The sequence below is a fragment of the Oryctolagus cuniculus genome, chromosome 1 (assembly GCF_964237555.1).
Source record: "Oryctolagus cuniculus chromosome 1, mOryCun1.1, whole genome shotgun sequence".
Classification (NCBI taxonomy): domain Eukaryota; kingdom Metazoa; phylum Chordata; class Mammalia; order Lagomorpha; family Leporidae; genus Oryctolagus; species Oryctolagus cuniculus.
In genome coordinates, this window is record NC_091432.1 from 118,834,346 (window position 1) to 118,862,063 (window position 27,718).

General features: G+C 39.6%; 2 protein-coding genes across 5 annotated transcripts in view; one reads left to right on the plus strand and one right to left on the minus strand.

Moving 5' to 3' along the window:
• Positions 1-26,597, plus strand: part of CHEK1 (checkpoint kinase 1) — a 34,110-nt gene extending 7,513 nt beyond the window's left edge. For all 4 annotated transcript variants that reach the window (XM_008259670.4, XM_051848229.2, XM_051848218.2 and 1 more), the window contains exons 6-13: positions 2,184-2,372; positions 3,489-3,593; positions 6,822-6,917; positions 10,774-10,882; positions 11,088-11,265; positions 11,510-11,641; positions 20,235-20,336; positions 22,063-26,597. In XM_008259670.4, coding sequence (XP_008257892.1) covers positions 2,184-2,372; positions 3,489-3,593; positions 6,822-6,917; positions 10,774-10,882; positions 11,088-11,265; positions 11,510-11,641; positions 20,235-20,336; positions 22,063-22,158 — 1,007 coding nt within the window. In that variant the 3' untranslated portion in view covers positions 22,159-26,597. The remainder of the gene's footprint in view (positions 1-2,183; positions 2,373-3,488; positions 3,594-6,821; positions 6,918-10,773; positions 10,883-11,087; positions 11,266-11,509; positions 11,642-20,234; positions 20,337-22,062) is intronic.
• LOC103348994 (NADH dehydrogenase [ubiquinone] 1 beta subcomplex subunit 1) lies at positions 26,371-26,547 on the minus strand. Its single transcript, XM_008259659.4, has one exon. It carries the CDS (start codon positions 26,545-26,547, stop codon positions 26,371-26,373), a length of 177 nt encoding a protein of 58 aa, XP_008257881.1.
• Positions 26,598-27,718: the final 1,121 nt, after the last annotated feature.

The window sequence follows — 27,718 nt, forward strand, 5'->3', positions numbered from 1 at the left end:
TAATTATCAGGAATATTTAAAGATAATTTAAAAACTTGACTAATAGGACTAAGGTACTTTCAAGATCTTGTCCAACCATGTAATTTAGTTACTTAGCCTTCTGCTAGTTTTTTCATAAAGCTTTAAAAAATTTAAAAATAATCTTTTAAAAAATACACTTATCTTCTAATTCCACTTTTCTATGAACTGTGAACCAGTGGATGGAAGACCTCTCTCTCCCTCTCCCTCTCCCTCTCCCTCTCCCTCCCCTCCCCTCCCCTCCCCTCCCCTCCCCTCCCCCTTTCCCCTCTCTCTCTCTCTCTCTCTCTTCCTTTTTCTGTAGCTCTTTCAAATAAATAAACCTTTTTTAAAAAAAGTTACAGATAGCTATTTAAAGGATAGATCACTCTGGCTACCTCTGAAGTCAAATACAAGTAAATATCAGGATTACTTAAATATTATGTTGTGTGAATGTACTTGATTTTTTAAAGAATCAGTCCCCTATTTTGAGGCATTAACTTTCTAACTTAAATAGAATAGTGATTCCTCTTCTATATATTTGTGCACTGGTCCAGCACAAAAACTGAGTCATGTTATAATAAAAATTTGTTACAGCACTAGCCTTTTTCCTGGTTTATATCCCAAAATTCAATGGCAGTGAATGTGGATATATCTTGTGCTTTTTTTTTAAAGTAGCTACCTCCATAGTTTTCATTGTACACATTGTTATGAGATTAAATAGTCTTTTTACTGATGGATGTTTAAGTTATTTACCAATAGTATTGCTTTGAGTATCCTTGTGTTTGAATTTGTGGGATTGTTTCTGTGGATATGGTCTTAGAAGGGGAACGTGCTGGGGCTGGTGCCGTGGCTCATTTGGTTAATCCTCCGCCTGTGGCGCCAGCATCCCATATGGGTGCCAGGTTCTAGTCCCCGTTGCTCCTCTTCTGGTCCAGTTCTCTGCTGTGGCCTGGGAGGGCAGTGGAGGATGGTGCAAGTGCTTGGGCCCCTGCACCCACATGGGAGACCAGGAGGAAGCACCTGGCTCCTGGCTTTGGATCGGTGCTGCGTGCCAGCCGTAGTGGCCATTTAGGGGGTGAACCAATGGAAGGAAGGCCTTTCTCTGTCTCTCTCACTCTTCCTGTCTAATGAAAAAAAAAATGGAACGTGCTGACTCAAGGAATGAATATTCAAATTTTGACATCTTTTGCCATATGGCCTTCTAAAAAGGTTTTATCAGTTTTTATCATCTAAAAAGGTTTATAGATGGCTTTCCCTTACTTACGGGTCTGGGTTAGATCCTTATGATTTTCTGTATTTTCATAAACTTCATGATAATTATCTATTATCTTTTTCAATGATTTATCTACCACCTGCATTGGCTAATATAATATCTGTCATTTGGTTATAGTATTCATCAAGTGTAAATTAAGTTGAAAATCCTGACTGCGGTGTGCCTAATGTGTAACTGTTGTTTTCTTCCTGCCCTCCATGCTATGTGATGAAAGGCATTGCTCTACTTTCAGCTCATGTTTGGAATTTGGGAATGCTCTTTTCTAGAAACACAGCCCCCCCGCCCTTTAAAACATATTGATTTATTTATTTGAAAGGCAGAGTTACAGAGAGAGAAGGAGAGACAAAGATCTTCCATCCGCTGGTTCATTCCCCAAATGACCTCAACTACTGGGGCTGGGCCAAGCTGAAGCCAGGAGCCCAGTCTCCCATGTTGGTGGCAGTGGATCATGTACTTGGGCCATCTTCTTCTGTCCTCCCTGGCTCATTAGCAGGGAGCTGGATTGAAGGTGGAACAGCTAGGACTTGAACTGGTGCCCATACAGGATGCTGGTGCTATAAGCTGTGGCTTAACCTGCTATGCCATAGTGCTGGTCCCACATAGCCCCTGTGACTCCAACATTTTCCTTTAACTTAGTCTAAACTGTTGGTGTGTGTTGATACTTCTCTTAAGTTAATGGAAGAGATGAATCTGTTTCCTAACTTTGGTATAGGTGGTAATGCCTTTTACTTTTTCTTACATTTAAACATTTCTTTTTGTTTATTTTTTTCATCTAAGGTAGAGAATATTTTCATTTAAGGTAGAGAAAGTTCTATGAATTTTAAGTAACACGAGTGATTTTTCCAATAGAAATTAATTCCTTTATCTGTTTGCAAAATGTTCAATGTCATCCTTGTTTCTTTTTGTTTAGATAACCTCAAAATCTCCGACTTTGGCTTGGCCACAGTGTTTCGGCATAATAATCGTGAGCGTTTATTGAACAAGATGTGTGGTACATTACCTTATGTTGCTCCAGAGCTTCTGAAGAGAAAAGATTTTCATGCAGAACCAGTTGATGTTTGGTCCTGTGGAATAGTACTTACTGCAATGCTGGCTGGAGGTAAGACCATGGCAAATTCCTGTCCTAAGAAAAGTCAGATTTTTTTGCACTAAAATCAATTAAATAAACCAAGAGAGTCCATATTATAAATTTTTTGTTTTAAAAAATAATTGAGAGAAAGAGAAAGTATGCACTCACATCTACTGGTTCACTCTCTAAATGCCCAAAATAGCCAAGGCTGGACCAGAACTGAACCCAGAAGCCAGGAACTGAATCCAGGTTTCCCATGTGGCTAACAGGAATCCAATTACTTGAGTCATCACCCCACCTCCCAGGGTGTCCCTAAGCAGGAAGCTGGAGTCAGGAGCTAGAGCTGGGAATGTATTCCATACTCTGGTATGGGATGCAGACATCTTAACTGCTAGTCTATATGCTCATCCTCCTATTATATTATGTTTATATAATAGCATTTTAATCAGTTTGAATTTATACAACAAAGTACGGCAGACCACATGACTTGTAAACAGAAATTTGTAGACATTTCTCACAGATTTGGAGGCTGGAAATGTGAGATCAGGTGCCATGATACCCATGTTCTTGTGAGAGCCCTCTTGCTGGTTTGTAGAAGGCCATCTTTGTGTCCTCACGTGGCATAGAGCAGAAGGAACAGAAGCAAGCTCTGGCATTTTTAAAAATAAGGACAATAATCCAACTTATGAGGGCTTCCCCCTCATGACCTAATCACTTGCCCAAAGCCCTACCTCTAAATACTGTCACATTGTGAGTTAGGATTTCAGCATATATATTTTGGTATTTCAACATGAAGTGAGCAGGGAGCAGTGTACAGACATTAAGTACATCACAAGTAATAACTTACTTATAAAACTTGGAGCATACAATCCTGAAGATTTTTAGAAGTCTTATATATAGTTATTTCTTAAAATCACAATAACAATCTTGATTCATGTGAACACTTTGGAAGAGAGTAGGGCAAAAAGTGGTTCCTCTATCTTTTGAAGTGCCTCTAGAGTTTCTCTAAGTGGCATTCTTAGTTTGAAAACTGTAGTGAATATTAATTTGGAGGAAATTTTTCATGGATTTATATTATTTATTATTTTCTCTTGAAATCTTTCTAATGATATGAACACTGAGAAAACAGATTTCTTTCATTTTTAGAATTACCATGGGACCAGCCCAGTGACAGTTGTCAGGAATATTCTGATTGGAAAGAAAAAAAAACATACCTCAATCCTTGGAAAAAAATCGATTCTGCCCCTTTAGGTAACTATATTATCTTGATTAAAAGTTCTGATTAATTTGATAATGAAGTCTTGTGCTATTTGAATTTTTTCTTGAAATTACTAACATTTAAATGATCATGTAAATAATCTGTGATCCTTGTAAATAAACTAGAGAATATAAATTAAGAAAAAACCTTAAAACCCCAGTAAGTAGCTTTTAAGAAATATTATATGTATTAAATGTGCTTCTACACTTTGTAGTAAATATATATAATAAAAGTATATTTATTATACGTATATATTATTTATAAACAGGTATACTTTCACCAAAAAAAGAGATTATATTCCACTAGCTGTTTCATAACCTGTTTTTTGGCTTTAATGCTCTGTGAACATTTTTATTTATTTTTTTAAAGATTTATTTATTTGAAAGAGATACTAAAGAGGTAGAGACAGAGAGTTCATTCTCCTGTCTGCTGGTTCACTCCCCAAATGGCTGTAATGGCTGGAGGTGGGCTGATCCGAAGCCAGGAGCCAAGAGCTTCTCGTGGGTCTCCCACATGGGTGCAGGGGCCCAAAGACTTGGGCCATCTGCCACTGCTTTCCCAGGTGCACCAGCTTGGAGCTGGTTGGGAAGCAGAGCAGCCAGGACTCAAACCGGCGCCCATGTGGGATGCTAGTGCTGGAGGCCAGAGCTTTAACCTGCTGCGCCACAGCACCAGCCTCATGAACATTTTTCATGCTATCATTGTAGATCTGTGCCATTAAGCTCTGATAATATTCTGTTTCATGGAAAAAGTCTGTTGGAGATTTTAGATTTTTCCTAAATTTTCACTGTCATAAAGAGATGTGAAGGAGCCTCAAAACATTTGTGCAGAGTGGGATTAAAACTTAAGTTTATTTTGATTCAAAACACTTTCAAGTCCATGCATAGAACAGGTCTTCAAAAAGTTAATGGAAAATATATGTTGTGAAAAAAGACATAGATTTCAAAAATTTTTGCACCAAAATAAGCTCTTTTAATTACATTTTCCACAAACATTGTTAATTACCGTCATAGGATAAGCATACATGTAACTTTAAATTTACATGTACTCTTAAATTACTTCCTAAAATAAACCCTTAGAAGTGAAATTGTAGGATTAAAGGTGTGTGTAGTTTTTTTTTTTTTTTTTTAATTTTTATTTTTTTTTTTAGTGTGTGTAGTTTTTAATTATTATGGCTACTTTACCAAATTGCTTTTCTTTTTTTTTTTTTTTTTTTTTTTTTTTTTTTAAGATTTATTTATTTTATTTGAAAGTCAGAGTTACACAGAGAATGAGAGGTAGAGAAAGAGAGAAGCCTTCCATCCACTGGTTCACTCCCCAGTCAGCCACAGTGGCCGGAGCTGAGCTGATCCAAAGCCAGGAGCCAAGAGCTTCTTCTGGGTCTCCCACGTGTTTGCAGGGGCCCAAGGACTTGAGCCATCTTCCGCTGCTTTCCCAGGCCATAGCAGAGAGCTAGATTGGAAGTGGAGCAGCTGGGGCACGAACCAGCGTCCATATGGGGTGCAGGCACTGCAGGTGGCTGCTTTACCTGCTATGTCACAGTGTCAGCCCCCAAATTGCTTTTCAGAAGATTCATATTTCATCAGTCTCATCACTTTTTATTAAAAAGTTTTAACTAATTTTCCAGTTTAAATAATGGTACAATTTTTAATTTTGTTTTAAATTTAATGGTAATAAAGGCTTATACTTTAATGTTTCTTATTTGCTTTCTATTTCGCTCAGTTGTGCTGAGAAGACATAGTTTTTCTTATGCTTTGAAAGTTTTTTAACATATTAATGTGATTTGGCCTTGCAGTTGTCACAAATACTTTTTACAAAATTTGTCATGTAATTTAATTTTTATGCTATTTTGACATGTGGAGGTTTTATTTTTCAAAAATATGGTCATTTGTGGTTTCTAACTGCAATGCCATGTTTAGAAAGCTATTTTCTATACCTAATGCCATTCTATAACGAAAGTGCCATATATTTTCATTTAGTGTCTTTATGATAATCACATTTTAATCTTCAGTTCCTTAGAATATAATTTTGATGTTGAAACGTTTATGGATTTTTTTTTTAAAGATTTACTTATTTTATTTGAAAGAGTTACAGGGAGAAGAAAGAGAGATCTTTCATCTGCTGGTTCACTCTCCAAATAGCTATAAGGGCCAGGGCTGAGCCAGGCCAAAGCCAGGAGCCAAGAGTTTTATCCTGGTTTCTCATGTGGGTAGTGAGGGCCCAAGTACTTGGGTGAACTTCCTCTGCTTTTCAAGGTGCATTAGTAGGAGCTGGATCTGAAGTGGAACAGCTGGTACTCAAACTGGTGCCCACATGAGATACCAGTATTGCAGATGGAGGCTCAACCCACTGCCACAGCGCCAGCCCTGAGACATGTGTGAATTTTTTATCAAGATAATTAAGAGGGTTGGCAGTGTAGTGCAGCAGACTGAGCTGCTGTTTGCAACAGCATCCCATATGGACACTGATTAGAGTCCCAACTGTTCCAGTTCCCATCTGCTAATGTGTCTGAGAAAGCAGCAGAGGATGATGGCCCAAGTACTTGGTCCCCTGTATCCATGTGGGAGCCCCAGAGGAAGCTCCTGCCTTCCACTTGGCCGACCACTGGTCATCCCCCTGTGTCTCTTGCTCTCTCGCTGTAACTATGACTTTGGAATAAATAAATCAGTCTTTAAAAAAAAAAGATAAGATACCTTAGGTTGATGATTGGTTATATTATTGTCTCTTAAAATGCTTTTGGTAAGTAAATTTGTTTTCAAAAACTGGAAGAGGAAGTAGCTTGAGAACATGAAATATTGTAGCAATGAAATTTGATACTGAAAATACTTAAGAGGGCTTGTTTTGTTTTGTTTTTGTTTTTTTGTTTAAAACGCAGAGTGATAAGAAGAGACAGAGTGAGAGAGATCTTCCGTCTTCTGTTCACTGCCCAAATGGCCGCAACAGCCAGGCTGGGCCAGGCTGAAGTCAGGAGTCTGGAACTCCATCTGGGTCTCCCCTGTGGGTGCAGGGGCCCAAATGTTTGGGCCATCTTCACTGCGTTCCAGGCCATTAGCAGGGAGCTGGATCAGGAGTGGAGCAGCTGGGACTTTAACTGGCGCCTGTATGGGATGTTGGTGTCACAGGCAGTGGTTTAACCTGCTGTGTTACAATATTGGCCTTGCCATATGATTTCTAACCTGCATGACTCTATTGTAAATGTTGTCTTATTGTTTTTTCTTCAGCTCTGCTGCATAAAATCCTAGTTGAGAATCCATCAGTAAGGATTACCATTCCAGACATAAAAAAAGATAGATGGTACAACAAGCCACTCAAGAAAGGTAATATTGTTAAAATACATGTATTTTCTCTGCAATAAAAAAGTTATCACACATCAACGATAAAATAACTGGTCTCTGTACTGGGGTGATTATATTAATGAAAAGGATGGTCAGAGTATTAACAGCTAAGCATTTGACTAAATCTTAGAGATTAGGGAAGACCTTTCTTCTTAAGGAAATGACATTGACTCTAAGATTTAAAGATTAAAGGGGAGCTGGTAAGATGAATTGCAGATTTAATTCTAAGCATAGGAAGCAACATTTGGAAAGTCTTAGATTTTAGAAAGTTTTGTGCATTTGAGGAACTTGAAAGGTTATAACATGGATCATGTCTGTCTGGTTTATTGTTGTATCACTAATTATTAGCACAGTGTATTGTGTATATTTGTTGAGTAAATGGTTGAAGACAGAAGAGGGAGAGGTTTTAGATGATGCTGGAGAGGAAGATAGTGCCTAAGTTCCAGAGAAGGACCTTGTAAACCGTGTGAACGATTTGGGGTTTTAGCTTAAGGCCATTGGGGACACTTGAAAGTTTAAGCAAGAAAATGATGTGGTCATTTAAAAAATTTTTTTTCTGTCTATTTTTCTTCATTTATGATGAATGGGATAAAAATCAAAGTCATATAGGTTTTTATACTAGTAGCCTAAATGTGAGAAAATGGTAGCATGGAATATGTTAGTGGCAATAGAAATTTAATAGCTAGAATTGATAGGACTGCTGACTGTTTAGGTGTAGAAAATGAAGGGGAATGAAGAATCTAGAATGAGTCATGGGTTCTGATAATTTAGGAGGAAAAATTTTGGGAAATTTTTATTTGATTTTGGACATACTGATTTGAGGAGCTAAGTGAAAATAGTGGGTGTGTGAGTTTGTGTGTATGTGTAAATGTAACTCAGGAGATAGGACTAGGCACCTCAAACTTTGTGTCCCAAGCTGAGTTGCTGACTTTTCCCCTTCAGAAATACTCCTTTCACGGTTTTGTCTGTCTTGGTTAATTTGCAGGTGCCTCCTTGTCAGAAACCTCGGAGTCATTTTTCAGCCATCTTTATCTCTCACCTCACATTCAGTTCACTAGGATATTCTGTTAACCTATTTTTCAAACATCTAGAATCTGACCATATTTTTCCCACCTCCACCTATCCTAATCAGTCCAAAGTACTGTTTTACTCAAATCCTCTAGTGCTGTGTTTCTTACTCAGAGTATGAACGAAAATCATTTCATGTCCCATGAGATCATGCATAACTTGTCCCTTTCATTACCTCTCAGATCTCAGTACTGCTTTCTATAACCCTTGGCCATAGCTATTTTGTTCTCCTGTTCTTCAGGTACTGGAGGCACATTTCTCCCTCACTGTTTTTGTCATGACTGTTCCCTATGCCTGGTAGTATTTTTCTCTGTGAGAATTATGAATATTTGTAAATCTTATTCTCTCACCTTCTTTGGACATTGACTTTGTTGTCAACCTTTTAACAAGCGTTTCCTGGTCATTCCCTTTAAAACTGTACCTCCCTCCCCTCAACACACTTCTTTATTTTCCACTGTTACATTTAATACCTTTTCTTCTCTGTAGAACCTAGGGTTTAGTCTGTTTTGCTTGCTGCTGAATACTTAACTCTTAGAATAATGATTGGCATGTAGTAGATCTAATAAAATATTTGAGTGAAGCAATCAATAAATAAAAAGGTTGGCTAAGTGTAAGCATGTTGACTGTTTGAATAAAGATAGAGGAACTTGGAAGAGGCTGAAAGTATAAGAGAAAGAGCATTAGTATCCTTGAGGGTTAGTACCCTTGAGGGGGGGAGGAGGGTATGGACTTCATAGTATAGGCAGAGGAATGATTATTTGGTGGGAGGATGGAATGAAGGAAAGGCTGGGGAGCAGTGTAAGTTAGAAATTGTAGTAGTAACAAGTTAAAGTAGTTTCTGTCTAATGGCTTTATGTTCTGAGAGCGGAGATGACATCGTATGCTAAGTAATGGGATGATGGAGGAGGTCATGAGAATTTCAGAAGAATGTAGAAGTTTTGAAATAATCCATGTGGAGAAAGAAAAGGAAACTGACTACAGAAACAAATTGAATTGATTGCCAGCGTGGCAGGTTCAGCTGAGGATTGTAGCAGTGAATTTCTAGTGCCATGATTTTCTATATAATGATCACTGGTAGAGCTTTGCTTCAAAACATGTTTTGGTTTTTTTCTAATTGTTAATTTGGAGGGCGGAATGACAGGACAGAGTCAGATCTATTCACTTAGTTCACTCCCTAGGTCTGGGCCCGGCCAATACCATGAGCAGGAAACAGTCTGGGTCTGACATCTGAGTGGCGTGGACCCAAGTACTGCTAGAATCAGAACCAAAGTTGAATTCAGACCCAAGCACTCTAATATGGGATGTGAACATCCTAAGTAGCAGCTCACTCCTGCCCCCTTAAATTTTTAAGAAAATTTAATTTCTACTTTATTTGAAAGGCAGAGAGAGACCGACAGAGATCTATCTGCTGGTTCACTCTCCAGATGCTTGCAACTGCCAGGGTTGGGACAGGTCAAAGGCAGGAGCTAGAAACACCATCCAGATCTCCCATGTATGTGACAGAGATCCAAGTACTTGAGCCATCACTGCTGCCTTCCGGGGTATGCATTAATAAGAAGCTGCATTTGGAAGTGGAACTGGGACTCAAACCCAGGCACTCTGATATGGGATGCTGGCGTCTCAAGCAAGCAGCATCTTAACTGCTACTTCAGATGCCCACCCATTGGTAAAGCTTTTGCAAGGGAGCTAATAGTGATGCACAGAATAGTTTATACTGTTTATCGCTATTGCCATGATTATTTTTTATTTTAAAAAGTTTTGGTCTTTGGGGCTGGGCTGTGGTGTAGCAGGTTAAGCCTCTGCCTACAGCACTGGCATCACAAATGTTTGCCAGTTTGAGTTGTGGCTACTCCACTTCCGATCAGCTCCCTGCTAGTGGCCTGGGAAAGCAGTGGAATATGGCCCAGGTCGTTGGGCCCCTGAACACACATGGGAGACCGGTAGGAAGCCTCTGGCTCCTGGCTTCAGATCAGCTCAGCTCCGGCCATGGTGGCCATCTGGGGAGTAAAGCAGCAAATGGAAGACCTTTCTCTCTGTCCCTCTCTCTGTAACTTTGCCTCACAAATAAAGTCTTAAAAAAAATTTGGTCTTAGAGGTATATCTCTCTTTCTTCCTAGAACATTTTTATCCATAAAAAGTACTATTAAAATTGTGGTCTTAGCATGATACTCCATACTTGAGCATGCTTACAGGTCATGGTTTGTGACATACATAATTTGACAAGTGGGTCTTAGTTCTTAGTAGATTTGTAATTTGACCACCTTTCTTATACAATCATTTAGAAAGAGCTGCTGCTGTTTTATATCTGTGTTGTGTTAAATAAATGGATTTAGATGTGATTTTACTTGTTCAGATTGCCAGTGGGTTAATTTAAAGATATCTACAAGCCGGCGCCGCGGCTCACTAGGCTAATCCTCCACCTTGCAGCGCCGGCACACCGGGTTCTAGTCCCAGTCGGAGTGCCGGATTCTGTCCCGGTTGCCCCTCTTCCAGGCCAGCTCTCTGCTGTGGCCAGGGAGTGCAGTGGAGGATGGCCCGAGTTCTTGGGCCCTGCACCCCATGGGAGACCAGGAGAGGCACCTGGCTCCTGCCTTCGGATAGGCGTGGTGCGCCGGCCGCAGCGGCCATTGGAGGGTGAACCAATGGCAAAAGGAAGACCTTTCTCTCTGTCTCTCTCTTTCACTGTCCACTCTGCCTGTAAAAAAAAAAAAAAAAAAAAGATACCTACATAGAAGACTTGAAAGCATTTGTATTTGTTTTCTGTTTTTAGGGGCGAAGAGACCCCGAGCCACTTCAGGTGGTGTATCAGAGTCTCCTGGTGGATTTTCTAAGCATATTCAATCCAATTTGGACTTCTCTCTGGTAAACAGTACTTCGAGGTGAGACTAAATAAGATTAAGTAGTTGTTGAATGTGGTATTCTTTATGAAGAATAATGCATGTATATATTTTTATGTGTTTATATATTTTTAAAATAACAAAACATAGTCTTAAAAAAAGTGTGAGAATGGTTGTGGGATAGAAGGAAAGGCCTGGCATATTTTATTTAAAGATATATTTTCCCCCCTCTGTCTTAATACCTCAGTGAAGAAAATGTGAAATATTCCAGTTCTCAACCAGAGCCACGGACAGGACTCTCCTTATGGGACACCAGTCCTTCATACATTGATAAACTGGTACAAGGGATCAGTTTTTCCCAGCCCACCTGTCCTGATCATATGCTTTTGAATAGTCAATTACTTGGCACCCCAGGATCCTCACAGGTAAGAATTAATTTTTCAGATAAATCATAGCAGCTCTTATTTTTTATTGTCTTAGCATCTTTTTTGAATGTTTATTAGGTGTATAGTGTTAATACTTTTAATTCATATGTATTTTTTGACAAGGAAAAAGAATTAGAGGAGACTTTCATGAAAAAGAATCTTGAGTCACAGAAAAGACTAAATAGTTATATGACTGCTTTTGGTTCTAGTAGATTTATTCAGCTTTCCTTTGATTGTCATGTAGAATCCCTGGCAACGCTTGGTCAAAAGAATGACGAGATTCTTTACTAAACTGGATGCAGACAAATCTTATCAGTGCTTGAAGGAGACCTGTGAGAAGTTGGGCTATCAGTGGAAGAAGAGTTGTATGAATCAGGTATATTTTGTTGATTTTCGTCACGTCATTTTCTGCAGAAAATTTAAGTATTTGAATAAAAGCTGTTACTATCAGTATATTTTAGAAATAGAAAGTAGCCGGCGCCGCGGCTCACTAGGCTAATCCTCCACCTAGCGGCGCTGGCACACCGGGTTCTAGTCCCGGTCGGGGCGCCGGATTCTGTCCCGGTTGCCCCTCTTCCAGGCCAGCCCTCTGCTGTGGCCAGGGAGTGCAGTGGAGGATGGCCCAGGTGCTTGGGCCCTGCACCCCATGGGAGACCAGGAAAAGCACCTGGCTCCTGGCTCCTGCCATCGGATCGGCGCGGTGCGCCGGCCGCAGTGCGCCAGCCGCGGCGGCCATTGGAGGGTGAACCAACGGCAAAGGAAGACCTTTCTCTCTGTCTCTCTCTCTCACTGTCCACTCTGCCTGTCAAAAAAAAAAAAAAAAAAAAATAGAAAGTAATCAGTTTACTATGAAAAAGAAACAATTACAATTAGGATTTAAGTAAATGTTTCTTAAGAAATAATATTTCTTGGGGTGGGCATTTGGCCTAATGATAAGTTGCCTGCATCCCATGTTCAGAATATCTGAGTTCAATGCCCAGCTCTAGTTCCTGATTTCAGCTTCTTGCTAAGGTGGACCTTTAGAGACAGCAGTGGTTCAGGTCGTTGGGTTCCTGCCACCCATGTGGAAGACTTGGATTGAATTTCCAGTTTCCTTCTTTGGCTCTGGCCTTTGGCATGCCTGTAGCAGGCACTTGGGAGTGAGTCAGTGGATAGGAGCTTTCTGCTCTCCGTCTGTCTCTCTGCCTCTTCTTACTCACAAGTTTAAGACATCTGTCTCTCTGCCTCTCGAATAAGTAAATAAATACAGTTTGAAACAAAAAATAATACTTTTTAAAAGACCTCACTTAGGTTATTAAAAATAAGTAGCTGGAGTCCTTTTCTTAAGAACTATATACTTATAATCATTAATAATTTACTCCCTTCTATGAAGGAGAAATTGGCAGTTCTATACTTTCTCCCATCATTGAGCACACCTATCATTTTTTGTTGATTCTATTACTATAGCATAGTTACAGTATTCTAATAGGTCTTTTGGCTTTTCAGAAAAATGTCAGTGTCGTAAAAGAAGGGACTATTCAGTATTAAAGGAAACCGAAGAGTTCTGATAACTAAGTGCAGTACAGGGCCTTTACTAGATTGTAGATCAAAACAGCAACAACAGCAAACACCGTAAAAAATGTCATTAGGGGGCCGGCGCTATGGCATAGTAGGCTGTGCCTCTGCCTCCTGCACCAGCATCCAGTATGGGTGCAGGTTCGTGTCTCGGCTGTTCCTCTTCTGATACAGCGCTCTGCTACGGCCTAGGAAAGCAGTGGAGGATGGCCAAAGTGCTTGGGCTCATGTGCTCGCATGGGCGACCCAGAGGAAACTCTTGGCTCCAGGCTTCAGACTGGCCCAGCTCTGGTCATTGCAGCCATTTGGAGAGTGAACCAGTGGTTGGAGGACCTTTCTGTCTCTCCCTCTCTCTGGCTGTGGCCCTACCACTAAAATAAATAAATAAAATCTTAAAAACTACAACAATAATTAAACATCATTTGAATTATTTGGGAAATTTGAATATGGACTGTATGTTAGATAATGTTGACCTGTCAGAGTGTGTCAGATTTTGACACAAAATCAAAATCTGAGCTGTCGGATTTTGGTGGTGTGATGAAACAGGACTGCAGGAAAGATACATTGAAGTAAAGGTGAAACAAAGTGGTGTCTGCAACTTAGTTTTTGAAAAATTAAAGGGCAAATAACTATACATTAGAGAAACACGAGGAAAGACCAGTAAACTTAAGTATAACTGGGTAGGTAAGGCACATGAAGGGTACATTGTTTTAGTATTTTGGTATTTTGGTAGATTTGTAAGTTTTCAAAATTAAAAATTAGGGGGAAATGTTACTGTGTAGAAATCTGAGACCAGCCTCATTTTTTTGTCACCTATATAGATGATTCACCTTTTTAAAAAAACATAGATTAATAGAGATTAAATTTGCATAACACAAAATTCATTACTTTTAACTATTTTAAAGTGTACAATTCAGTGATTTTTAGTATATTCACAAGGTTGTGCAGCCATCATCCCTAATTTTAGAACATCCATCCCCACAGAAGCAAATTGTGCCACTAAGCAGTCATTCCCCCATTCTCCACCCTCAGTATCCGCCAATCCACTTTCTGTAAGGATTGCCTTTTCTGGACCTGTCTTCTTTGATTTAGCATATTTTCAAGGTTCATCCATGTTGTAGCATGTGTCAGTACTTTATTCCTTTTTATGGCTGAGTGATATTCCATTGTGCGGCTGTAATGCATATTGTTTATCCGCTCATCTGTTGATGAACATTTGAATTGTTTCTGATTATAGGGAAAAACTTAGTTTTTGACTATTTTTTTGGTAAAGATTTATTTATTTATTTGAAAGTCAGAGTTACACAGAGAGAGAGAAGGAGAGGCAGAGAGAGAGGTCTTCCATCTACTGGTTCACTCCCCATTGGCTGCAACTGCTGGAGCTGAGGCAATCTGAAACCAGGAACTTCTTCTGAGTCTCCCTCGTGGGTGCAGGGGCCCAAGGACTTGGGCCATATTCTGCTGCTTTCTTAGGCCACAGCAGAGAGCTGGATTGGAAGAGGAGCAGCTGGGGCTCGAACCAGTGCCTATATGGGATGCAGACATTGCAGGAGGCGACTTTACCTGCTTTGCCACAGTGCCAGCCCCAATTTTGACTATTAAGTGTGATTTTAGATGTGGATTTTGCCTTTTTTTTAAACATAAATCTTGATTAAGAGAAAATGGTTTTCAGAATAGATCACAGAGCAAACCCAGCTGTATGCTATTAAGAGATGCAGCTAAACACAAAGGTTTGGAAAACGTGAGAGTTAAATATATACCAGGGAGACACAACTACAAAGAAAGTAGGGGTGGATATACTAACATCACACAACTTAGAATTGAAGACAAAGGAAAGAAGGGTATGTTATTATGTAAGGGGTATAATTCAGTGAAGACAACATTTATAAATATATACCAAATTATATAGCATCCACTTTTTTTTAACTAACACACAACACACGCACTTTTTTAAACTTCCATATGAGAGAAAACACATTTCTCTGTGTGGGACTTACTTTACTAAGCATGATTTCCAGCTCCATCCATTTTGTTGCAATTGCCAGGATTTCATTTTTTATAGCTAATACTCCATTTATGTGTGTGTGTGTGTGTGTGAGTGTGTACCACATTTATTTACCCATTTGTCTTATTACTGGACATCTAGGTTGATTCCATATCTTTTTTTTTTTTTTTTTTTTAAGATTTATTTATTTGCATGTCAGAGTTACACAGAGAAGGGAGAGGCAGAGAGGGAGAGAGAGAGAGGTCTTCCATCCAATGGTTCACTCCCCAATTGGCCGCAATGGCCAGAGCTGCGCCGATCCGAATCCAAGAGCCAGGAGCTTCCTCCAGGTCTCCCATGTGTGTGCAGGGGCCCAAGGACCTGGGCCATTTTCTACTGCTTTCCTGGGCCACAGCAGAGAGCTGGATCGGAAGTGGGGTAGCTGGGTCTCGAACTGGCACCCATATGGGATGCCGGTGCTCCAGACCAGGGTGTTGACCTGCTGCACCACAGCACCGGCCCCAGATTCTATATCTTGATAGTATTTTGAATAGTGCTCTAGTAACCATGGGAGTACAGGTACTTCTTTGATATGCTGACTTCATTTCCTTTGGCTATTTTTCCTGAAGCTGGGTAGCTGGGTCATATGGTAGATCTATTTTTAGTTTTTAAAGAGAATTCTATTCTGTTTCCCATAGTGACTGCTAATTTGCACTCCCCCAGCAGTATGTTAAGGTTTCCTTTTCTCCAGCTGGGTTTTTCATGGGTGTTCTTCATCAGTTTGAGGAAGGTCCTTTCTCTTCCTGGTTTATTGAGTGTTTTTATCATGGAAGGATGTTGAATTTTGTCAATTTTTTTTTTTTTTTTTTGCATCATTTGAGATGAGCATATGAGTTTCTCCCCAGTTAATATATATTGCTTTTTGTATTTTGAGCAAACCTTGTATTCCTGGACTTGCTCACAGTGTATAATCCTTTCATTATGTTGCTGAGTTCAATTTGCTAGTATTTACTTGAGTATTTACTTTATATTCATAAGAGATTTTCATCTGTACTTTTCATGTGATGTCTTTGGCTTTGATATCAGTGTAATATTAGATAAGTTAGGGAGTCTCTTCTGTTTTTTGGAAAAGTTTAAACATTGATGTTAATTCTATATAAATATTTGGCTGAATGAAACCATCTAATTCTAGGGAAAAAAATTAATGATAAGGGTATCTAAGTATGTAGTTACCTAAATATCTATCTTAGAGTTTTTTGTTTTGTTTGATTTGGTTTTTAAGATTTATTTGAAAGGAGGAAGTAGAGAGAGAGTGAATTGGTTTCTATCCATTGGTTCCTTCCCAAATGTCTGCAACTGACAGGCAAGGCTAGGCTGATGCCAAGAGCCAGAAGCTCCATCTTGGTCTCCCACATGGCTGGCAGGAAACCAAATACTTGAGTCATCATCTGCTGCCTCTCAGATAAATTAGCAGGAAGCTGGATTGGAAGTATGATGTAGCCGGGACTTGAATTAGTACTCTAATATCAGATAGTGGGTGTTTCAAGTAACAGCAATCTGCTGTATCAAGATGCCTGCCCTTTGGAAATTTTATGAATACTGAGGGTGTGCTTTGTTGTGAAGCGGGTCAAACCACCTCCTGGGATACCCCTGTGCCATATCAGAGTGGCTGGTTCAACAGTTGGCTCCTCTGCTTCCCATCTAGCTTCCTGCTAATGCTCCTGGAAGACAAGAGATGATGGCTCCTGCAATACACATGGGAGATTCAGATAGTATTCTAGGTTCCTGGCTTCGGCCTGGCCCAGTCCAGCCCCAGCTGTTGTGGGTGATTGGGGAGTGAACCAATAGGTAGACAGTCTTGAAGTGTCTTGGCTTTCTCTCTCTCTCTCTGTTGCTCTTTCAAATAAATTTTTAGAATATTATCTTTTGATTAATGACCCAATGTCTTACAATAGATATGTTCAGGTTTTCTATTCTTGAGTCAATTCTGGTAATAAATATATATTTTTTAAAGATTTGTTTACTTATTTGAAAAGCAGAGTTACAGAGAGAAAGAGAGAGATCTTCTGTCTGCTGGTTCACTCCCTAAATGGCCACAACGGCGAGAGCTCGGCAGATCCAAAGCCAGGAGCTTCTGGGAATCCTGCCTGCGGTGCAGGGCCCCCAGGCCTTGGGTTTTTTGCATGCTCTGGCTCAAGACTAATCAATTATGTTGATCTTTTCAAAGAACTGACTTGTGGCTTCATTGATTTTTTTTTTTCTGTTCTTTATCTCTCTATCTTTATTGTTTTTTTATTATTTCCCTCATTTGGATTTAGCTTGTTCTTCTGTTTTCTTGTGTGATTGCTTTAATTGGTTATTGATTGGAGATTATTTCTTTAAAATAGGTTCTGTTTTTCAGGGCAGATTGCCTGTATACTCCTGCTCCTTTTAATATATCACCTCCACCATTATTGTTACCCATCAGAGTGGTACACTTGTTACAAATGATGAGCCTAAATGGACACATCATTATCACTCAAAGTCCCTTGTTTATGATAGGATTCATTCTTGTGTGTTCTGTTCGCCTGGACAAATGCATACTGACATATCCACCATTATATTAACATACAGAGTAGCTTACTGTCCAAAAAATCCTTTTTGCTCCATCTATTCTTCTTCTCCACCCCCAGCTCTTGGCAGCACTGCTCTTTTCACTGTCTCCATAGCTTTGTCTTTCTGTAATGTGTTAGATAGAGTTGGAATCACTGAGTATGTAGGCTTTTCAGACTGGCTCCTTTTACTGAGTAATATGCATTGTAGTTCTTCCATGTCTTTCATGGCTTGATAGCTCCTGTCTTTTTTTAGTGCTGAATATTGTTTCATTGCCTGGTGTGCTATGATTTTTTGTTTGTTTTTTCATACACTTAGCTACCAAAGAATATTGTGCTTACTTCCAAGTTTTGGTAGTTATAAATAAAGCTGCTGTAAGCAAAGTGCATATTTCTGAGGACGTAAGTTTTCATTTCTTTAAGTATATGTCAAGGAGCACAGTTCATGGAGCAAGTGGTAAGAGTATAATTAATGAGAAATTAACAAACCATTCCCCAAAGTAGCTGTGCTATTGAGCAATAACAATGAGTGAAAATTCCTGTTGCTCTACATCATTCTTGTAATGTAAATGCTTATAGTAATTAATTAATTTACCTCTGAACACTGCTCTTTCCCTCAGTTTGGTATGTCATGTTTTCATTTTCATCTCTATCAGTGTATCAAAGGTTTTTTTTTTTTTTTAAAGATTTATTTAATTTTTTGAGAGGCAGAGGCAGATAGAGATCCTCCATCTGTTGGTTCACTCCCCAGTTGGCTGTAACAGCCAGTGGTGGGCCAGGCCAAAGCCAGGAGCTTCATCTGGGTCTCCCACGTGAGTACAGAGACCCAAGTGCTTAGGCCATCTTCTGCTGCTTTCCCAGGTCCATTAGCAAGGAGCTGGATTGGAAGTGGAGCAGCTGGGACTGGAACTGGCATGAGATTCCGGTGCTGCAAGCAGTGGCTTAACCCACTGCTCCACAGCGCTGCCCTCTTATCAAAATATTTTCTGATTTTCTTGTGATTTCTTCCTTGACTCATTACTTACTTAGGTATGTGGTTTAATTTCCGCATTTGTTAATTTTCCAAAGTTCCTTGTGTTACCGGTTTGTGATTGCATTCCATTGAGATCAAAAAACATATTTTGTATGTTTTTAGTCTTTTACAATTTTTTGAGACTGGGGTTTTTTTTGCCTAACATAAGGTCTATACTGGAGAGTATCCCAGGTACACTGAAGAAACATGTGTATTCTGCGGTTGTTACTGTGTTATATATGTGTTATGTCCAGCTGCTTCATATTATTCCTCAGATGTCTTATTTCCTTGTTTATCTTTTTTCTCATATTTTATATTCCTTATTGATAAAGTAGTATTGAAGTCTTAAGCTATTATTGCTGAACTCACTATTTCTTACTCTAATCCTCTCAGTTTGGTCTCATTTAAGTGTTCATTTGTTATTTATGTATGGATATGTGTTTATAATTGCTCAGTCTTCTTGATGTATTGATTCTTTTAATATTGCGTAATGTCCTTTTTGCCTCAACAAATTTTATTAGTCAATTTTGTTTGATACTAGTATAGCCATACTAGTTCCCTTTTTTGTTTATGTGGACTGTTTTCCTTCCATTTACTTTCAGTCTTTTTCTAAATCTAAAATGAATGTAGGCAGCATATAATTGGATTATGTTTTTTCTGCCACTTTCTGCTTTTCAAATTATTTTTAATGATTTAAAAGTTATTTATTAGAGAGGGAGATAGAGAAAACTCCCATCTATTGGCTTACTTCCCAAGAGCCTCAGGCTGGGGCGAAGCCCAGAGCCAGGAATTCAGTCTAAGTCTTCTGTGTGAGTGGAAGGAACCCAGTCACTTGAGCATCACTGCTCCTTCCCAGGGTCTGCGAGGAAACTGAGGTAAGGAGCAGAGTGGTGTATCGAACCCAAGTACTCTGTTAGCTAGGCAAACACTCGCCCCGATCTCTGCCTTTTAATTGGAGAATTTAATTTGTTTACTTCCATGATGGTTATAAGAAACAGTTTGTTTTCTACATGTCTTAAGTCTTTTTTAGTCCTTAAATTTTGTATTTTTGCATTTTTTTGTTTTCAGGTTTTTTTTTTTTAAAGATTTATTTATTTATTTGAAATGCAGAGTATCAGAGAGAGGAGACATACACAGAAAGAGATCTTCCATCTGCTAGTTCTGCTAGTTCACTCCCTCTCTTTTTTTTTTTTCCTTCCTTTTAAGATTTATTTTATTAATTTGAAAGGCAGAGCTAAGAGAGAGAAATCTTCCATCCGCTGGGTCACTTTTCAAATGGCTGCAAAGGCTGGTGCTGGGCCAGGCTGAAGCTGGGAGCCAGGAACTTCTTCGTGGTCTCCTATGTGGGTGTAGGGGCCCCCAAGCACTTAGAGCCACCCTCCTCTCTTTCCCAGGTGCATTAGCAGAGAGCTGGATTGGAAGTGGAGCAGCTGGGAGTTGAATGAGCACCTATATGGGATGCTGGCGTCATAGGCTGACGCTTAACCTGCTGCACCACAGTGCTGGTCCCTTATATTTTTATTTTCTTTGTTTCTTCTTTCGGTTACATTTTGATAAAATGCTGATTCTTTTGGTGCTAAGATTTCACATAGATTCAGTTTCTTCTAATGGAACTGTACTCTATTTACAAGTTGTTTGGGGTTGAACACATGGCACCCAGAGAAAAATCCTGGATTGAGTGAGATTTTCAGCACACTTACTACTACTCTTGTTATGGAAGTAACCTACAAATTTTTATCCCCGAAGTGTTACTGACTTGAGAATACAGTTTTTGTTAAGAGTATTCTTTACTCTCATATCTGGCTTTACTTTTTTTTCTTTGACCTAGGTTACTGTATCGACTACTGACAGGAGAAACAATAAACTGATTTTCAAAGTGAATTTGGTAGAAATGGATGAGAAGATATTGGTTGACTTCCGACTTTCTAAGGTAAGGTATTTTTTAATATGTTTCATTATATTATTCTGAAAATATTTTTAAATTGGTAAGTTTTAATGGCATTTTATTTGGTTACATTAGTGTCCCTTTATCCATTTTCACTTTATGTTTTCAGTTATCTACTCTCAACCATAGTTCAGAAATATTAAATAGAAAATTCCAGAAATAAGCAGCTGATAAGTTTTAAATATACAGACATCTGAGTAGCACAATGAGATCTTGTGTCATCCCACTCCATCTTACCTGGGATATGAATCATGCTTTTGTTTAATGAATTCACACTGTATATGCCACCTGCCTGTTACTTATTTAGTAATGTTAACTGAAGTAATCAAAGTTAAAGTTTATTTAGCTAATCCAACTGAGGATGTAAACTCAAAAACAATCAGTTACTTGCCTGAGTTGGCTGTTCCCACAAGCCTGAGTTTGGTTATAGGTTTTAAACTTTTCTTAAAGGGTATGTGCATTGCATCAGGTTTGAACAATATAGATTTATATGTGATTATCAATCACTGAAAATTGAAGAATATCTCTTTGAAAATCAAAGAACATATGGTACTAGTTAACAGATTTGATTATTGATTAAGGAGGTAAATTACATTCTCATACTATGTGTTACCTCTGTGCAGGGAGAGGCAAATAATGGGGTCATTAATCACTTGACAATGGCCCGCTGACGTACAGCTTAAATCTTATGGTACAGTAAATATTTCCTAGTTCACCTTTAAAGTTTGTTGAAAGATCATGTTACTGGCAACCAGTGTGGGACAGTATCCCAGCTGTCTTAGACCTTTGTGGTCGTCATTTATTCTTAAGTCCACAATAACCCACTTGGTTATCAGATTGAGTCTCATGGTATCATACTGCTTGGATTCAGGTAATTCCTAATTTTACTTAAACAGTGGCCCCTAAACACAACAGAAGTGATGCTGGCAATTTTACTACAGTACTTTTACTTTCACTATGCTTAACTTATAAATTTATCGTATGTAGAGGAACAAGTAGTATATATAGTGTCAGATTTGATACTATCTGTAGTTTCCAGTATCCACTGGGAGTCATAGAATGTGTTCCCCATGGTTAAGGAATAATTCTTTATGTGATACTTTACAAATTTATGACAAGTTGCTTTTTAGATTTCATATTATGAATAAAAGAATGACAAAACAATTTATGCCAAAATAAACTTTTGATTCAATTTCCCACTTTTTTTTTTTTTTTTTTTAGTTAGCTGCAATGTAGCTAGAACGAAGGTTGAAGGGGTAGTTCACATTCCCTGTAGTGGAGATACGTTGCAGTACTGTGTTTTCCAGCTGCTTGCTATGAAGTCCTAATGAAATCCTTCTCACAACTGAATCTATTGACTTTGTTGTCATAGTATTTGACAAGGCTTCAGGGTAATTATGTAACTTGTTTTTAGTTTACAAATCCATGCTGCCAGTAGAAAATGAATTAATGGTACCAACACTAAACAAGTGAGATAACAGTTTTTCTGTTGTCTTAAGTTCAGTTTGGTGGGAACAGTGAGGACCACAAAATCAAGTCAGAATAATATGAGTTGCCATTTTTTCTACTGGAATATTTGGTCTCCCTAAGAGTAACTGAAAGGAATTGCAGCTTGGATATATCTAAGAATGTTTGTCTCTAGTTGCCAGTAAATAGTTTGATCTTACTGCATAATTTTTGATGTTATTTGTGGATGTTATTCCTGATACAGGGTGATGGATTGGAGTTCAAGAGACACTTCCTGAAGATTAAAGGGAAGCTGAGTGATGTTGTGAGCAGCCAGAAAGTTTGGCTTCCTGCCACATGATTGATCCGCTGCCTCTGGGGATTCCTCGTGAATATAGTGCTGCTATGTTAACATTATTCTTCCTAGAGAAGATTATTCTATTCTGCAAACTGCAAACAAATAGTTCCTGAAGAGTTCTCTTTCCCTTTACCCGATTCTTTGTATGTTTGGCATACAGATAATATGTATATCTTCATTGTAAGTAAAACTTTGGGAAAAGGATGGATAGAATTCTTTAGCTGTGTTTAGAGTCAGAATTTAAAAACTATCTGATTAAAATCTTTGGGGTACCTGAGTTTATCAGCTTTTATCCAAGCACAATATCTCGTTTTTACCAGAACATTGTGTTTCATTCAGAAAGTAACATTTCTTTCATGGTGATGTAATTATAAGGATGGATTAGTGAGAGCTTAGGGTGACTTTGGGATAGTAGATTTGTCATTCTGTGCTGAGGCCAGCTTCAGAAAATACATACCCAAGATTTGTACTTATATTTTTAAAGGGCATGACCAGTTAATGTAGAGCTGTTTTTAAATTACAATTAAAATTGCAAGTATGTGGGATTTTTTCCAGTGTAGTTAGTAATGTATGAAATATTGGTTGCTCTTTCAAGTAGAAGTTGAACATAAACTCTAGTGTTTAGTTAACTTTACTCTAAAAAGTACTGTTGGCACATCTTAAGTATTTTTCTATATGATTTCCTACTTTCACAGCCATATTTTAATTCTTGAATATAGAAATAAATTCTATTTGGAAAATGAATACCTAACTTTGTGAACTTATTGGTGAACAAGATTCTAGATTATAAAGAGCTGGAGGGAGGAAGAGTAAAGAAGCTATTATAGGAATAGATTTGATTTCTGGTTCCTTTACCTACAAAACTGTATTTGTAATAAAATTTATGTTAACTTTTGAATGTATTAGATTGGGGCCCTGCGTTTCTTTCTGTTTGTATTTTTTTAAAGTAAATATAAAATTATATTCATATGAAGCTAAGAGCATGTAGAGTTTTATGATCATATTAATATATACTAGCAAATTGTTTTAGTGAAGTATATCCAGAGGAGGGATAAATTTGAACTTGTTCAATTTATTTGGAACTATTTAGGGGATTCCTAAAAATTGAGCTGTAAATTCTCAAATATAGGAGAAAGTTTGTTCTTGAAAATTATCTGCCTACTAATAGTAATGGTCAAAACCAGAGTTTTCTCTTATTTTGACCTCTTCCCAGAGCTCTAGCCTTTTATAGCAACAACCTACCTGACATTTCTACTTGAATAGGCTTAAAAGGCATCTCATGACCAAAAACAGCATTTGATTCCTATCTTCTCGCCTATTCCTCTCCTCTTCCTCTGCCCCTTCTCCAAATGTTACTCCCCAGTTCCTTCAACCAAAACCCAAGAAATCATATTTAACACATTTTTTTCCATTTTCTATATTCAGTTCAGCAAAGCCTGTTCAGTTCCACAAATACATACAGTTTCTATTCCTCTTCACACCTCTACCCTAGTTGGAGGCAGTGTCATGCCTCTTTTTATGTTTCTTATCCTCAGAACTTTATTTTCAGAAAAACAGAATGATCATCCTAAAATGTGAATCAGACATCCCTGCCCTGTTTTCTGTTCTGACTTCATCACATTTAAGAGAAAATTGAAAATTCTGTTAGCTCTACAGCATTTTTTTTTTTTAAAGATTCATTTATTTATTTGAAAGGCAGAGTTACAGAGAGGCAGGGCAGAGAGAGAGAGAGAGAGGTCTTCCATCCACTGATTTGTTCCCCAGATGGCTACAACGGCTGGAGCTGTTCCTTCTCCTGGTCTCCCATGTGGGTGCAGGGCCCCAAGCACTTGGGCCATCCTCCACTGCCTTCCCAGGCCATAGCAGAGAGCTGGATCAGACATGGAGCAGCCAGGACTTGAACCCACGCCCATATGGGATGTCAGCACTGCAGGCGGCGGCCTTACCTGCTATGCCACAGCGCTGGCCCCACCTCTACTGCTTTACATGGCCACCCTCTGACTACTCCTTGACTTCATCAGCCTCTATCCTTCTTGTTCATTCTGCTCTAGTTATACGGGCTTTACCATTCTCATAAAATAAGCACATTCCCTCTTCAGGTTCTTTCCACTTTCTTTTCCTTCTACCTAGGGTACTTTATTTCCAAATAATTGTTATGTGCTTCACTTTAGGTGCCTGCTTAAATGTCATTTCCTCTTTAAAATCTTTTTGAAGATTTATTTATTCACCTCTGTCTCTCTCCTCTGTAACTCTGCCTTTCAAATAAATATATTTTAAATAATCTTTAAAAAGCGGGGTGGGGAAGCACTTCGGCATAGCAGGTTAAGCTGGTGTCTGTGGCTCTGGCATCCCAGACTGGCGCTGGTTTGAGTCCTGGCTGCTCCACTTCTGATCCAGCTCCCTGCTAATGAGCCTGGGAAAACAGTGGAGGATGACCCAAGTACTTTGCTGCCTGCACCCGTGGAGACCCAGAAGAAGCTCCTGGCCCTTCAGATTGGCCCAGCTCTGACCATTGTGGCTGTTTGGGGGAGTGAACCAGTGAATGGAAGATTCATTCATTCTACCTACCCCCCGCCCCCATCTCTTAATTCTCCCTCTCAAATTTTTTTTTTTTTCCATCCAAGTCTCCCCACATGAGTGCAAGGGCTCAAGGACTTGGGCCTTCTTCCACTGCTTTCCCAGACATAGCAGGGAGCTGCATCAGAAATATAGCAGCTGGGTCTTGAATTGGCATCTATATGAGATGTCAGTGTCCCAGGTGGTGACTTTACCACATTGCTGGCCCCATCTCTGTAAAGTCCTTCCCTGGCTTAAATATCCTGTGGCAGACATTTAGCCTACTGGTTTAGGTGCCCATGGCCCATATTGGAGTGCCCGGGTTAAATTCTTGGCTCAGGCTTCTGATTTCATCTTCTCAAAGTACGTATTGTGGGAGGCAGCAGTTGATGGCTCAAGTGATTGGCTCTCTGCTACCCATATGGAACCACCTGGATTGCATTACCAGCTCCTAGTCAGGCATTTGGGGAGTGAATCATGGATGAACTCCCTTCCCTCACCACCTCTCTGCCTCTCAAAAAAAATTTTTGTAAAAGGTTTATTTATTTTACTTGAGTGACAGAGAGGAGAGACAGAGAGAGGTCTTCCATCTGCTAGTGCACTCCCCAGTTGGCTGTAACGGCTGGAACTGCACCGATCTGAAGCCAGGAGCCAGGAGCTTCTTCCAGGTCTCCCATGCATATGCAGGGGCCCAAGGACTTGGGCCGTCTTCCACTGCTTTCCCAGGTCATAGCAAAGAGCTGGAAGTGGAACAGCTGGAACTCGAACCGGCGCCCACTTGGGATTCCAGCACTGCAGGTGGCAGCTTTACCTGCTATGCCACAGTGGCAGCCCCTCTGCCTCTCAAATTTAAGAAATTTGTTTTAATTTAAAAAAAATCCTCATCCATCACCTTTTCACGTCATTTTTAATGCTTATTAGTTGGTAGTATATTTATTTTGTTTCTATGTCCAGTGTCTGTTTCTGTTTGGAATTTTTTTTTTTTTTAAAGATTTATTTGTTTGAGTTAGGTGACATCTTCTGGTTGACTCCTCAAATGGCTGCAATGGCTGGAGCTGTGCCAATCCAAAGCCTGGAGCCAGGGACTTTCTCCGGGTCTCCTACATGGGTTCAGGAGCCCAAGTACTTGGGCCATCTTCTTTCCCAGGCCGTTAGCAGGGAGTTGGATCGGAAATGGAGCAGCTAGGACTTGAACTGGCACCCACATGGGATGCCAGTGCTGCAGGCCGGGGGCTTTAACCCGCTGCACCACAGCGCCAGCACTCCTTTGGAATCTGTAAGTCCCTTGAAGTCAAAGACCCTATCTGTCCCTTCAGTTCTGGATCCCCAGCATTGAAAGTAGTGCTAGATACATTATGGCATACAACAAATAGCTTTTCAACAAAGAAATAACACTCAAATATTCTACTTTCAGAATACATGTAGCTGTGCACTTCCCTCCACTTCCATTGCTGCTCCTTTGTCTCTTCCCTGTGTTCTGTAATAAAAGCTAAAGTTTTTCCCCCTTTTCTCTGGTCATTGCCCAGTGCACCTTCTTCTCAAGTAATCTTTTGTTTAAATAAATCTTAATTCTTTTTTTTTTTTTTTTTCAAATAGTAAACATGTTTTTATTTCTCCTGCATCTCGTAAAACGCTAGCACTCCATAACTCAGTGCAGCCTCACTTCCAGGTAACTTCTTCATTAGGCCTCAATTCCCTTTTAAATAACATACTCTTGTTCCGGAAGGCTGTTAGCTTTTCATCATTCTTTCTGTCTAGATAACATCCAAAGACAAAGCCCATAGGGACAAGTATGTGAACCCAGTGGTCACGCATAATCTGAAGCAAGTTTGCCATGACTGCGGCGCCGGCGCCCAGCACGACCCCACCGCCAAGGGCAGTGACCCTCCCTCTACTGGCTTTCCATTGCTTCAAGACTGGACTTGAACATAGCATAACCTGCCTGTCTCTCACGATTCACGCTCTGTGATGCTTTTGCTTCCTTATTGGAATGCCTTTCCGTAGTTTGTTTGACTGATACAGCAACATTAAATCTCAGCCCAAATTTTCTGCCACCCCTAGTTACTTTCACATTATTTTGTTTTCTTCATAGGACTGATTCCTATCTGAAATTGTTTACTTTCTAATTTCTCCACCAGACTGTAGGCTTAGACCTTGTCATTCCTTTTTACTCTTGTATATCCTGTATGCAGAACACTACCTGGCATATAATAGGTGTTAATTAAATATTTGGTGAATAAATAACTGAATTAGTATCAGGTGAGGAAAATGCCACAGAATATTATAAGGGAAAAGTGAGTAAATACCAAGACTATAGTGGTATTGGAATTTGTGTAGAATGGTGAGCAGCTCGGGCTGGCACTGTCACCTAATAGGTGAAGCTCTTGCAGCACCAGCATTCCATATGCGTACAGGTTCCCAGATGCTCCACTTTGATCCAACTTCCTGATAACGTGTCTGGGAAAGCAGTAGAGGATAGCCCAAGTTCTTGGATCCTTGCACCCACATGGGAGACCCTGATGAAACTCCTGGCTTTGGACTGGCCCAGCTCTGGCCATTGTGGCCATTTGGGGAGTGAACCAGTGGATGGAAGATCTCTCTCTCTCTCTTCTGTCTTTACGATAAATAAATAAATCCTAAAAAAGGATGAGAAACATTAACTCTTCCATTTTTTTTTAAAGATGTATTTATTTGAAAGAGAGAGGTAAGAGAGGTCCTCCATACACAGGTTCACTCCCCAGATTGCTGCAACGGCCGGAGCTGAGCTGACCTGAAGTCAGGAGCCAGGAACCTTTTCCAGGCCTCCCACGTGGGTGCAGGGGCCCAAGGACCTGGGCCATCCTCCACCACTTTCCCAGGCCATAGCAGAGAGCTGGATTGGAAGAGCAGCAGCCAGGACCAGAACTGGCATCCACATGGGATGCTGGTGGTTTAGGCCAGAGCTTTAAATCACTGGACCACAGCGCCGGCCCCAGCTCTTTCATTTAATTTTGTGAATATTGACAGT